General features: G+C 44.0%; 1 protein-coding gene across 1 annotated transcript in view; it reads right to left on the bottom strand.

Moving 5' to 3' along the window:
- ABCA4 (ATP binding cassette subfamily A member 4) overlaps window positions 1–13,267 on the bottom strand; it is a 130,669-nt gene that overhangs the window by 68,524 nt on the left and 48,878 nt on the right. Inside the window, exons 12-14 of the mRNA XM_029947198.1 lie at window positions 5,818–6,023; window positions 4,994–5,170; window positions 2,873–3,095 (exon numbers count right to left, since the gene is read on the bottom strand). Coding sequence (XP_029803058.1) covers window positions 2,873–3,095; window positions 4,994–5,170; window positions 5,818–6,023 — 606 coding nt within the window. The remainder of the gene's footprint in view (window positions 1–2,872; window positions 3,096–4,993; window positions 5,171–5,817; window positions 6,024–13,267) is intronic.

Below are 13,267 nucleotides of genomic sequence, written 5' to 3'. Positions count from 1 at the left end.
TCCCTAGGAAAGTAACACATTAGGCTGCCTATCAGTATGAATAATTATAATGTATAAAGTAAGCAAATCTTTGATGGGAAGTAAGAAATAAGAGTAGAGAGGAAGAGGAAGATCTTAGAACATCAACAGCTCCAAGATACACTGAGTAGATGAGGGACAAGAAAGGGAGGTAGGAGAGCCCCCAGTAAGCTGTGTTTTGCCTGGGCCTAACCTGCTGACTCAGTCATGTGTATTCTGAGATTTACCACTCACACTGGTGAAAATATCAGTAATTAATCCACATCACTTGAAAGTAGATTTATTGTCCCCCTCTATCAATACCATACAATAAATTCCATAGAACCTGTGGGCAAATACTCAGTATCTTTAACATTAACTAATGAGCCGATCACTGGCTATGTAGAAATTAGAACCAAATTAACGATTTTCACTAAGAGAGCTTCTGCCCAGCCACATTCCAGGATCAGTTGAGATAATCACATTTATTAGGCCTTCTTAGTTCTCCTTTAATATAAACCTCCTATGAGGAACTTTATTCTTGGCATGTAACTCCAAAAAAATATAGATGGTCTTGTTCTTTTCTCAGGAACATAAAGGTACAAATAGGCTCACCTCTTGAATGGGTTCTGATCAATTGGTAGTGGTGCCTGAACCACTAGATTCCTAACAGAAAAGAGAGACAATGAGCAATATATGAGTGTGTGAAAGCTGAGTGCAACCAATGTGCCACAGAGCTGCTGCTGCTGCCATTTCTCCCTCATTCACACTCTCGTGCCTGCGAGGCACAACAGAACAGAGTAAAAAAGAGAATAAAACAAATGGCAGAGGAGGGTGGAAGAGGGCTACGCTTAACTAGAACCAAACTCTGAGGACTTAGAGCCCCTCATTTTGTGTGTCAAAGAGCTTCCCACATCACTCTGGAAAGTGCAGGCCTTTTCCCTAATTACACAACCCAGGAAAAGCAAGGCCACGGCTGAACAGGTGGCTAAGGCTGGGAGAACTTTAAAATGGTTGTTGGTATTCTCAGCAGAATAAAATCAGCTTCTTATCCCAGCTCAAAGCAAAGTCCTAGAAACTTCCTGTGTAGTCTTTCGCTGACAAGGCAGAGGGGACAGTCACTTGGCTGACCCAACAGACTTACAGGTCTTAGCTTCCTCTAATGACCACTGTTCTTTTTTGTTCCTAATAGCCTGAATAACAGTGTAACCCACCCCATTGTCCAGCTTCCAGCTTTTTTCCTGCAGAGTGGAGGTGGGAAGGAAGAGCAAGGCAAAGATGGGAGCGTCATCCTAAGGAATCCTATTCTGGTGTGGAAAGCTCTGTTTCCGTCATCCCTGGAACAATGTTCTGGTTCCCACAAGGAGAAGCCCCTTTGTGCAAGAAACTCTCAATGAACATTCTTTACCTCACGTCCTAAAAGCTTTGAAGTCTTAATGCCTATTCTTACGAAGGCAGATCTCAATGTCACTTCTCAGACATTGCAAGAAAGCATACATGTTTATCCATTTTGCATAAGTCAGATGCTTATGCATTTTGACTCCTTTAATTCTGAGGACACACAATGTTTTTGAAAAGGAGCAGACTGAAGGATGGGAAGGAACAAGGGACCACTAAAGGAAGACAAGGAGCTCAGCTTCTTTCCTCATCTTTGTGGAGCTCAAAGACTCTGCAAATTTAAAGCCACCAATTTAAAGCTAGAGCAGAATGACCTCTACATCAACATTAATTCTGACAGCGCTCTAGCACTGGGTTTGACTAAGGCCACAGAGAGCACTGAATCTCAGTGCAACACTGAAAACAAAACCCTTCACAATTAGTCCATTTTACTGCAAAGAGAAGGGGTAGGATTTGGGTTATCTGAGTATCTGCTGGAGGGACAGGATATATGGTGGGACATTCTTGGATCAGGTTGACCCCAGTCTGATCCAGCATGGGATGAGACACAGCCAGAGTCTCCGGTTCAGCAAACATGTTGCCTCCTGCAGAGAGGGCACTTAATATAACAGTGCTAGAGAGGCAGAACTAGCTTGATGACACCAAGCTTGAAGTTTATACCAAATGCCACCAAATAAATATTTTTAAAAACTACCAAAATTTATGAAGTTATCGTCTAATAAGTACAGAAGATCATCTACTGAGGAGGAACTAAAAATGAAGGATAAGAATATATTATGAAATGCTGTTTTATTTCCAAGTCTGGCCTGTGAGGGAGCTGCAAGCTTGCAGAGGATGGATTTTTGTGTGATGTCTGCAGTTATAAATACTCCTACCATGGAGAAAGGACAGACTCTAACTTCTATCCTTTGAAACAGAGAGGTCTTGGAGACTGTTCAGGCAGCAGAATGTCCTTTCAAGCCATGAATGGTATCACCATGATGGTAATTAATAAACAGTCCAGGTCTCCTCTCCTAATACCCTGAAAAGGCTCTTCACATTCCAACCCCAGCTGCTGGTTAGGACCATAATCCCAGGAAAACATTCTTTGTACTCACATCTTCTGTGTCTGGAAAGAGAGAACCCTTTGCACATATAATTGCTCTGTGCTGGGCTCTCCTAAAAGCGGCTTCTCCAGACAGTCCATGAAATGGGGTTAGATAATCTATGTAGACTGTAGCACCCTGGGAAGAAAGTGGGAGCAGGGAACATACTATGACCCAGAGGTTCCTTGGGGGGACATTTGTCTGAGTATTTTCCACCTTGACTGAAATGACCAGGCAGCTGCAATGTGGCCGCTTTGGCTGAAATGGACGGGCAGCTACATATCAGGCAATCCCTGCTGGCTGGATGACTAAGTTATGAGTTCATTAATAGGAGGAAAGGTGGGAAGTACAAAACTCTTCAAGATTTTCTGGGCCTTCTCCATCTGGCTTACCATGATGAATGTGGTCAGAAGGAAGATGCTCAATGACATGATAAAGAAGCTGTCCAGGAACCAAGTACACCAAATCACTGCATTGGAGACACCCTGATTTTTTAAGGTCTCCTTCAGTCGCAACTCCTTCTCCAAGACGATGCTCTTTACAGTCATGGAGACAGAGTAGATCCAGGCCAGCACCATGAAGATAGGGAAACAGCGGTTCAGGATGATCATGAAACTGAAGCAAGAGGAGAGAAGCAGAAAAGTACAATGCCCTGTACCTGGTAGGGGTGGAGTAAATGTTTGTTGAATGAATGTGTTGAGAACAAAGCCTAGATGTAAGGACGGGCAGAAAATCCCTACTGGGCATTTAACAGGCTTGAAATTTTTATTGTATTGCACTTGCCCCAAAGGATCGTTTTTTTCTTAGAGCAAGATGGTAGCTTTTCAGTTAGCCCAGTAATATGTGTAGATAAAATTGTACTACGTATGTTACACAGTATAGACCTTGTAAATTCTTGTGGAAAAAAACCCTACAAACCCCATGATGCAGTTGTGACTGGAATAGATACATGCTAACTGACACTGAAGTCTAAGAAGGTGAACCACAAACAAAGGGACTTGGTGTTGGCAGGGAGATCAATTATTGGCCACCCCAAGGGGGTCAGGCAGCTTAGCACTATATGTCCCAGAGGATCAAACCCCAGTTAAGCAAGAAGAGGCACAAAATAATCAGTGTGACACTTTCAAAAGGCAATTGATCCACCAACAAATCAATCAGTAACCCAATAGCCACTAATTCCACCAGCCATGTACCAATGGAGTAATTCATTCTAGCAAGCAGGATAGATTTCGTATTGTGGAATTATTTTATTCTGAACTTTACACATATTTTCCCTGTGCTTGATATGCTAGGAAAGCCCTTAAGATTATTATCTATTGAAAATTGTTGGTTGTCAAAGGAAGGGCCCAATTCCAGTATGGGAAGGTTCTTTCTCAAGATGGCCCTAAGAACAGATCTAGAAATTCAGAAAGCCTGCACTTTGGAGATCTGCCACCAGAGGGCTCTCCCACTCTAAAAGGCCTCCTCACTGTGTACCCCAATCCCCTGCCAGCCACTCCTTTTTTGATCCTAAAAGTGGAACCCGGCTTTTGCCCTTGGCTCCACATCCCATCTCTGTCTATTATCCAAACCCAAAGTGACTGCAGAAGAGACATGTTATCTCTTTGGTCTTCTGTTGAGCTGAGGAAAGAGAACCAATTGGACTAGGGTGCTGAGAGAGCATTTCCCGGGCCCATACTGGGCTTTATCGTACTGTCTTGTCAGGTCGCAATTTGACTTTTCCTTTTATCAGGCTGTGCGTGTTTGTGTCCTCTCTGAGCCCCACAGACACGATGTGCACTATGGTGAACTTCCTAGTGTTTTGTTGTTGTTTTTGTTTTCTAGGAGTTGAATCCTAAGCCAATTGTAGGTCTCTGCTGCTGTCCTGGGAGCATTTCTGCCTCTATCCACCATGGTAAATGAGGCTTCCTAGTGTCCTCTTCCTCTGTGTCCCTCTATCAACCCCCAAATGCACGTTCAGAAAATAATAGGCTACTTGCTTAGCTCGCTATTGGCCAACAAGTGTACAGTCCTGGGGGTGGGGGTGGGCAGGAAGGGAGGGTTCCAGCTCATCCAACACATTCCTCTACCTTCTCATTAAGCATGCACCATAGGAATGTTAATTAAGGAAGGAGCTGCATTATTCTGAGGCTCCTAGGAACCAGACCTACTTGTAATGCAGAGTCCCAATTTGCTGATTTGGCAATCATTGGGGAAACACTCTGACCAGAACTCTTCCACATACCAAACATACTACGTAGTGGAAACTTAAAAAGCCTTTGTCCCCTTCCTCAACCTCACTTCCCTTGCTTTTATTTTCACCTTCCCCTTTCTACCCACAACACCAACTCCTTTCTCCCTGCCACTTCACTTGCCCCTCTGGCCCTGCCTGGAGTCTCGAAGCCAGCTCTCTTCAAGCTGGCCCCATTCCTTGGGTCTCTCCCCAAAAAGACTGAAGCCTGGGGAGTACTCCCATCCCACCCCAGCAACCTGATTAGTGTGTCTGGGAAGGAAATAGGGAACCTGTGACTCACGAGTCATCCACAAAGCAGGGGTAAGGCATCTGCTGGAGATAGATTCCAACTGGAACTTCAACCTGGGCCTGACTCCTTGTGATCCCCTGTTCAATCATGTCCTGTAGATAGGCAAACCCTCCCCAGATGTATCGGAAATCTTCCACAGGATCAGCTCTGGGACCAGAATCCCAGTACCTACAAAGAAACCGAAGGGAGGGACAAAGGATGTGAATGGGAATGGCCAGCTCAGGGACACTTCATAGGCACAAGGGGACTTGGAACTCATTCTCTTGAAATCTCATCCCTAAAAACTTTCAAACTGTTTCTACTTTCACAGTTCACTGATTCTAAATTCACAGTTTAAATCTCAGTTATGAATACTAACCACCAAAAGACTTGTAATTGCTTTCATTCAAGGACTCTATGTTGTGCTTTATGAAATATCTTATCTCCTTTTAATTTTATTTTTAGGCTGAGTCCAGTCTCAATGTCTCGCTCTGTAATTTCCCAGTGACTTTGGAGAAACCTCATTTGTAGAACTTCTTGGTGAAGATAATTCAATATCTAGAGGTTTCCATCTCCAAATTGCACAAAGGCCAGGTGGGGATAAGTGCTGAGTTGAGGGGGTGATGACAGGCTAACTGAGCTCTCCTGGTCTCCCTAACTAACAGGGCCAACTAGTTAGTTAGCTTAGTTCTCTCGTACGAAAATGTTTCTGTGCCTTTCCAATAACCCTCTTGTCCCTAGGGGAACATGGGGACCTAAGCTCAGAGGAGCCCCCACTCCTTGCCTCTTACGTTCCTGGGGATATGTAGGGCCTTCAAGATTGCCAGAAATATCACCTGTCCTTGATCTTATTGGTCTTCTCCACCACATCTATGTCCATCCGGATCTTGTACTTCACATGGGGTGGCAGGGCACTGGTCCAGGGATACATGTCAGGGAACACAACACCAGCCCAGAACCTGTTTTCCTCCAGCAGAGACAGGGCTTGTTGAGTGAGCTGAATTTCATCATCATAGCTTTCAAATTTATCCAGGACCAAGCACTGCAGATAATCGCAAAAGTTGAGAGCATTTGAAGAACACCAAATGCAAAAAAGGGCAAGGGGTAAGGGCTGCTGCCCCAGGGGTGGGGTCAAACGCAAGGAGATCTATGAACCTACTGTTTGCTTAACTGTGGGGTCTGGTTCTGGTGCCAAGTTTTCACTGTGTCTACATTTGGGGGTATAGGGGGCCTACAAACACTGACTTGCTATCGTCCCTACAGATGATTAGTGAGGGCTGCACTACTGCTGTCCAAGGCTGTCCAAATATGCAAGCCTTCGAACTGACAAAAATACTCACAGCTCTCACCCCCCAGCATGGGGAGGCAAGAGAGTGGGGTCACATTGGATACAGGCTGCTTTGAAGATCTGAAAGCAAGCCGATAAAAGAGTTTTAAAGAAGAGTGAGAAACACTCCTAGTGGCGAACCTTCCTGCCTCTCTGCAAACACACGATGATGGCCAGCTGAAGGATGAGAACAAGGAGGAAGAAAGAAAATAAAAGAGGGAGCCAAAATGATTTAGTCAGGGAAATAATTTCCAGTTACAGGTTTGACAGGTAAAGTGAGTAGGGGAGAATTTCCCAATAGGGCTTTTTTGTCCTCCTAGAAGAGACAAAAATCATTACCCACAAAAAAGCACTGAGAATTTCTATTAATTTGAACATTGGGGGTTGTTCACTTTTATAGATTTGTTAAGGTATTAGACTATAATGGGATCTGGTTTTTCCTTAACTTCTTGTTCCTATAATACACTAGGGTTATTGTGTCAATGTTTCTTTCTTAGAATGTAACTCACAAGAGGTCAGATGGCCTTGTCTTGATTAATTTGTTCACCAAATACTTACCAAGAGCCTGTAATGTGCCAGAGCCTACACAAGGATACAAGGAGGAAAGATAAAATTTCTTCTGAAAGAAACTCTAGACCTAATAAGGGAGAGGGTTGGAGTAAGCCAATAATCATAACACAGAATGACTGGGTTCTGATGAAAGCAAGCCTGGAGTAGTCTGGGAGCCCATCAGTAGCCAAGTTGACCTGGAGGGGTATAGGAGGGCTGCCTGGAGGAAGAACTCCTGAGTAGGGGAAGGATAAGAAGGAATTAGCCAAGGGGAGAAAAAGCAGAGGGGAGGTCAGTTCCAGCATAGGGAATAGCATGTGGGGTGTCTGGAGACCTGCAAGAACACAGCAGTGGTTTCCAGCCTTGTCTGTGCTTCAAACCACTGGGGAACTTACAGACACCTATCTCAGGCACCACTCCAAACAGTGAAATCTGACTCACAAAAGACTCTCATCGGCCTTGTGTTGAATGCTCTTTCCAATGTGCAGACACGTGGAAGTGACCAGAGAGGTGAGTAGTGAGAGGCGAGCACCAGGAAGGGGGATGGGGACCACATCGACTGCCCTGCTGCACTTGCAGTGTGACCAACCAGCGATGGGTTTCCTAGGACATTCAGCTTTCCGCGCTAACCAGGAGCCTTCAAGGCAAGCTCTACAAACGTGTAAGAAACCAATGGAAAGTTTTAAGCAAGGGTACATGTGGGATCTGATTGTGTTTCTGAACAATCACTGGTAAGGCAAGAAGGAAAGCAGGAAGCCTGGTTAGGAGACTGTTGTGACAGCGGCTTAAAGGAACACATTAACCTACATAGAGCCTGTGAGTTACCTGGGATCCTCAGCTTACTGAAGAGGAAAGGGAACTGGAGGAGACCTGATAGAGGTCACACAGCTAGCAAGTGGCTGGCATGGATTCTCTTCCCACTGTCCAGGATGCCCAGACTTCTTCCCCTCATCCCAGGAGCCTCGGATGTAGCCTGATCCACTGCCTTCCATGTGCTCCCAGCTGTCTCATAAAGTGGAGAGCACAGTTACTGTTTATCCTCACTTTGCAGCCCAGGGAACTTAGGTTCCCAGAAGAGTAACTTCCCCAAAGTGGTGGAGTAGGTATCAAACTCTAGCTCATTTGATACCACAACTAATACCCAAAGCAGAGAAGCAAGGATGGTGGACAGGTCATAAAGGAACTGATCAGACACCTGAGCTCCCGCTGACCTGATGAGAAGCAGGCAAGCCCAACTCTTCACTTAACCCATCACTGCTAAGTCTCCTTCAGGAAACCTCAGAGGATCAACCAGAAGCCTCGCTGTGCTGAGGAGCTGAATCAGAACAACAAAGGTACCTCCAAACCCACCCTCTGAAATAAACTGTCCACCTCAGGCTCCACATCCTGGGAGCAGGTCCCATGTAATGTTCTCAGTCTTCTAGATTAAAAAAACAAACAAACAAACAACGAAACAAAAGGAACTGTTAGCTTTCCAGCTGATACGGGAAAGAGGCATACAACTAACGAGGAAATATCGAGAGCCAAGGCTTAAGTGATACTATACTAAGATAGTTTTTTTAAGTGGAAGTGCAATTTCTTTTAAAAATACCAGTAAGTGGGATGCTGGGCAGCTCAGTCGATTGCGCATCTGACTTTAGCTCAGGCCATGATCTCATGGTTCAAGAATTCAAGCCCCACACGGGCTCGCTGCTGTTATCCCAGAGCCTGGAGTCTGCTTTGGATCCTCTGCTCCTCTCTCTCTCTGCCTCTGCCCTGCTCGCACACTCTCTCTCAAAAAGAAATAAAACATTTAAAAAAATACCACCAAGTGTAGTCACATATCATAGAATTAAGAAAAATAGTAAATTTTCTTTACCCAGCTATCCTTTTGCAAATAGGCATTGCCCAGCATAGCCCTGGTCAGTCCTTTAATGAGATAAAGGACTTAAGTACCTCGTGCACTCAAAGTCCTGACCATGTGTTTATTTTTTCTGGATGGAAATAACATAGGGTTTGCTATTTTATGATTTTTTTTTTGGTGGGAAATATAGATTTTCACCACGGTCCAAGACCAAGGGCTCCCAGGACTGGTCAGTACTTAAAAGCACCACTATGGGCACAGAGAGCTGACAACCTACTTAGGCAAGGAAGCATCAAAACTAAAATGCTAGAGTACATTTAAAAAGGAAAGAAAATGAAACACATTTAATTTTCCTTTGGGGAGACCTTGTCCCATAAAAATGTAATGAAATAACCTCATTAAAAAATCACTTTGGGGGGCATCTGGCTGGCTCAGTTGGTAGAGCATGCAATAACTTGATCATGAAGTCATAAATTTGAGCCCCACATTGGGTACAGAGATTACTTAAAAAATATTTTTAAAAATAACAATAAAAATGAATTAATAAATAAATTGGTTTAGCAAGTTTAGGTCTGCATACGTAGAATTTTAGTTTTGACAAGGTGAATTTGAATTTCTAAAATGAAAAAAAGTATTTTGGGAGACAGAAATTCTTCATAGCTTCTTTTAGCTGTGGCACACTGTAACACACACACACACAGACTATTCTACAAATTCACTTGCAGTATCACAAGGCATTTGGACAGAAGGAGTCATAGAGGTTTTATGGTCTGATGCCCTTGCTATACTGGTGAGGAAACTGGCATCAGAAGGGTCAAGGGCCTTGCCCAAGAACAATACAGGTCAGGAGCTGAATCTGAATCCATGTCTTCAAACATTAAGTCTGAAGGGTAGCTTTGTTTCCACATGTTCTTCTAAGAGTAAGCCCTACTCCAGCCACAAAGTCAGGGTAAGAGAATTCCCAAACAGGAGGACCTCCTGCCCCTGTCCAGCTGACCAGCACTGTCCAGCAGAACTTGCTACGTGGTGGAAATGTTCTATACCTGCCTTATCCAATATGGTGGCCAGTAACCAAAAAAAGCTTTTGAGCGCTTGAAAATGTCTAGTATAGCTGAGACACTGAATTTTTTTCTTTAATATAAGTTTAAATAGTCACATGTTGCCAATAGTTACTGCGTTGGTCATCACATTTCCAGAGACAATAAGTTCTCAGAGGTCATCAGCCATGTCTTGTTCACAGTGGTCTCTGGAAGAGTGTTTTCTCATGAAAAGGACTCAATAAGTATTTGTTGAATTGAACTGATTTAAATTTAGATGTCTTGAATGCTGCAAGAAATATGGCTTTACTACTGTATTTTGAACATAATCCTGTGCACCCTGGATTCAGAGGATAAACTAGGAGTAATTAGTGAAAAGTGACTTTTTGGTATTATGTTAATGAGAGTGTAACTCGCATTGAAGCAAAAAAGCTAATAAAAACAAATATATTTTAATAATGTGACTTTCTAAGGTATCTAGCCCATTCTCTTTGAACTCTCCTTTCATGTCTTAAAGGGAAATCCATACTGGAATAAGCAGCTGATGTTTTCAGTGACATTGTTGAGACCCACAATGACGTGGGCTCCATCCTGCCCGTTTTATCAGGCAGCTGATTCACAGTCATGTTTCCTGCTGTGTCCCCCTAGATTGGTACCCTGATACTCTGTGGAAAAACAAAACTTAAAACGTTCTCAAACACTCATTTCTATCCTGAAACATCTAACCTATTTTCTAAGTTAGATTATTTCTCCCATCTTGGAAAGTGGTATGGCATAGCGTTTAAGAGACAAACAGCCTTGAATGCCATCCCCACTCTGTTGTTTTCTAACTGTATGGTCTGTGTTTCCCTATCTGCAAATTGAGATACACCCTACACCTCATAGGTGTGTTTTAAGGATCACATGACACTGTTTGGGAAAGGCCAGCCAGTGCCTCCTGGTAAGAAGAAAAGCTGATTCTTACTGAAGGCTCACTGCTTACCCAAACTGGCCCAAGGGCTTTACTCATATTCACCTTTGAATCCTTACAACCACCTCGTGAGGTCAGTTACAATTATCACTCCAAGCTTGTTTGTGAGGCATAATGAGGCAAAATTGTTCTCGAGTAAGTCTATGTTTTTTTTTAAACCACTTTATTGACAAATGATTGACCTACATGGAGTGAGCTATGTTTTAACCACAAAGGACACTAAATGGTCTCACAAATAAGGAGAAATTTATAAATACCACTTTTATTACTGTTTTTGCAAAATATTTTATAAGTCAATGGAGTCTAATGGTTTTTAAGCCCCTGACAGGTTATCCTTCATTTGTGACACCTGGGAAGGAGGGCAGCTATTTTCTTTCAATAACATGGCGGGGAAAACAACTCATCCTGAGCTGATCTACAGAGTCTCATCTGGTTAGAACAACGGTATAGACCAAAGCCGAAGCCCGTGTCCCTCTTGGGCAATGGGAGTATTGGTGGCAGTGCATCCTAAACCACTGGTGTTCACTAGCTGCTCATTGCCCATCAAGTGAAGGTCAGACAACTCTACTCAGAGGAAGGTCTTATGAAGATAATCCAGAATGTCATCCTCACCAAATCTCCCTCAAGTAAAGGCACAGCAATTGTGGAAGCTGCTTTGGACATAAGTCAGAAGTTCCTGGGTCATCTTCTGAGATATGACTCATCATGTACCCTTATATTCTCATGGGGAGGCTGCCCACTGCAGAGCAAGTGGCCTCATTATCTGTTGGTACTTGCTCTTGTCCCTGAAGTTAAAATCTTGGCTAATGGGCATGTACACTTATGTGAGTGTGTGCACGAGTGTGTTTGGGAGGCAAAGATGAATGACTAAACCCATAGCTAGGGTCAGGGATTTTGGTATATTTGGTCTGATTAGCTTACAAGTGAAAGCATAGTAGGCTCTAACAAGACTGAGGCCATGGAGTCTATCTAGAAAAGCTATCTGGTTCTACTGAGAGAAACTGTATGGCCATGTATGTTAGGGAAGAATACTGTAGGTAGATAAGAACTGGCCAGTTTAAGGGGCTCAACATAAGATAGCACTGCTAATGGAAAAAAAAAATTCAAAGGACATCTTCAGTGAATAAAAAGACAGTGCCTTATGGCCTCAGAGGCCGATTCCAGACAAATTTTGCAACCAGAGTCCAGAATCTGAAAGAGAACCACTACAATGCCCTACGGTAGCCAGGGGCAGTAGGATGAGAGAAGAGATTTCCTTGTTCCCTTCATTTCCCAGCTGCTGTAGCCAGACCCTTGTGGCGGGGCCACCAGCGCTTGGAGTCCACGCAAGCCCCACATTTGCTCGTAGGCTGTTTTGCTGATGCTCCCTGGGAAGCAGAGTTCGCCCTAGCGGAAGAGGTCCGAGCTCTCTCCAGGCAGGCAGCTGCGCTCAAGAGCTCTAGAGGATGCAGTCATTTGTTTACTCTGCTGAATCAAACACCACCTTGGGAGGAGAAGCTGCAGGAGAGCAGGCTTCCTTCTTCAACTCTGACCTGCCAGATGCTAAATTCAAACACATTAAGTAATAGATGAATTAAATTATATATTAAGTGGGAAACATTGTCCAGTGGAGGCACAGAAAGAAAGAATCTCTCTTTTTGTTTGAACTTGATAATTACAGGGAATGGCCCTCTGTGCGGACATATTCTGACTAATACGCCTAGGACGCATCTAGGGTGAGTCCAGGAATAAGGGAGAGGCTGCATCTTTAGAGATGTAGGCTCTGTCGTCCTGCCTCTTACATCTTTAACTCCCATACTCGGGCTGAGAACGAAGCAGCTGATGAGTGCCAATGGAGGCCTGAGGTGGTCCTGCTGGTGCTAACGTGGACACCTGGGGTTCCTCTTGGAAATGCCAATGGAGGTGGGCAAACATCCCAGAATGAATCTCCTGGCAACTCTAGACTCTAACACTCAGCATTCATTTCCCACCATGTGGAAAAAGCCACTAAATAAAATAGCTTTGGGTTGCTCGAGTTGGTTGGGATGGTGAGACAGAGTGGCCAAAGGTACTACAATAAATTTTATCTAACACGCTGGGCACTGTGAACAGACATCTGAAACCTTCTACCACAAAGAGTGAGGAAATGCACTATGACTGGAAAACAAAGGAACAGGAAATGCACAGCTGTTAAAAAAAAAAAAAGGTCTGTTTCTAAAACAAATAAATAATGAAACAAAAAAGACAAGTTGGAGCACAAAAATACACACTGGGCAAAGCCACCAGATAATGCTTCCTATCTAATTGGTCCAAGAAGAGGCATAATAATCTGGCTAATAATAACTGCAGAAGACTTGAGCTCTCAAAGCTTTTGAGTTTATGGGGGCGCCTGGGTGGCTCAGTCGGTTAAGCCTCCGGCTTCGGCTCAGGTCAGATCTCACGTTCGTGGGTTCGAGCCCCGCGTCAGGCTCTGTGCTGACAGCCAGCTCAGAGCCTGGAGCCTGCTTCAGATTCTGTGTCTCCTTCTCTCTCTGCCCCTCCCTCTCTCATGCTCTGTCTCTCTCTGTATCAAAAATAAATA

The sequence above is a fragment of the Suricata suricatta genome, chromosome 8, assembly GCF_006229205.1.
Source record: "Suricata suricatta isolate VVHF042 chromosome 8, meerkat_22Aug2017_6uvM2_HiC, whole genome shotgun sequence".
NCBI lineage: Eukaryota > Metazoa > Chordata > Mammalia > Carnivora > Herpestidae > Suricata > Suricata suricatta.
This window is presented reverse-complemented; position numbering and strand designations above follow the sequence as displayed.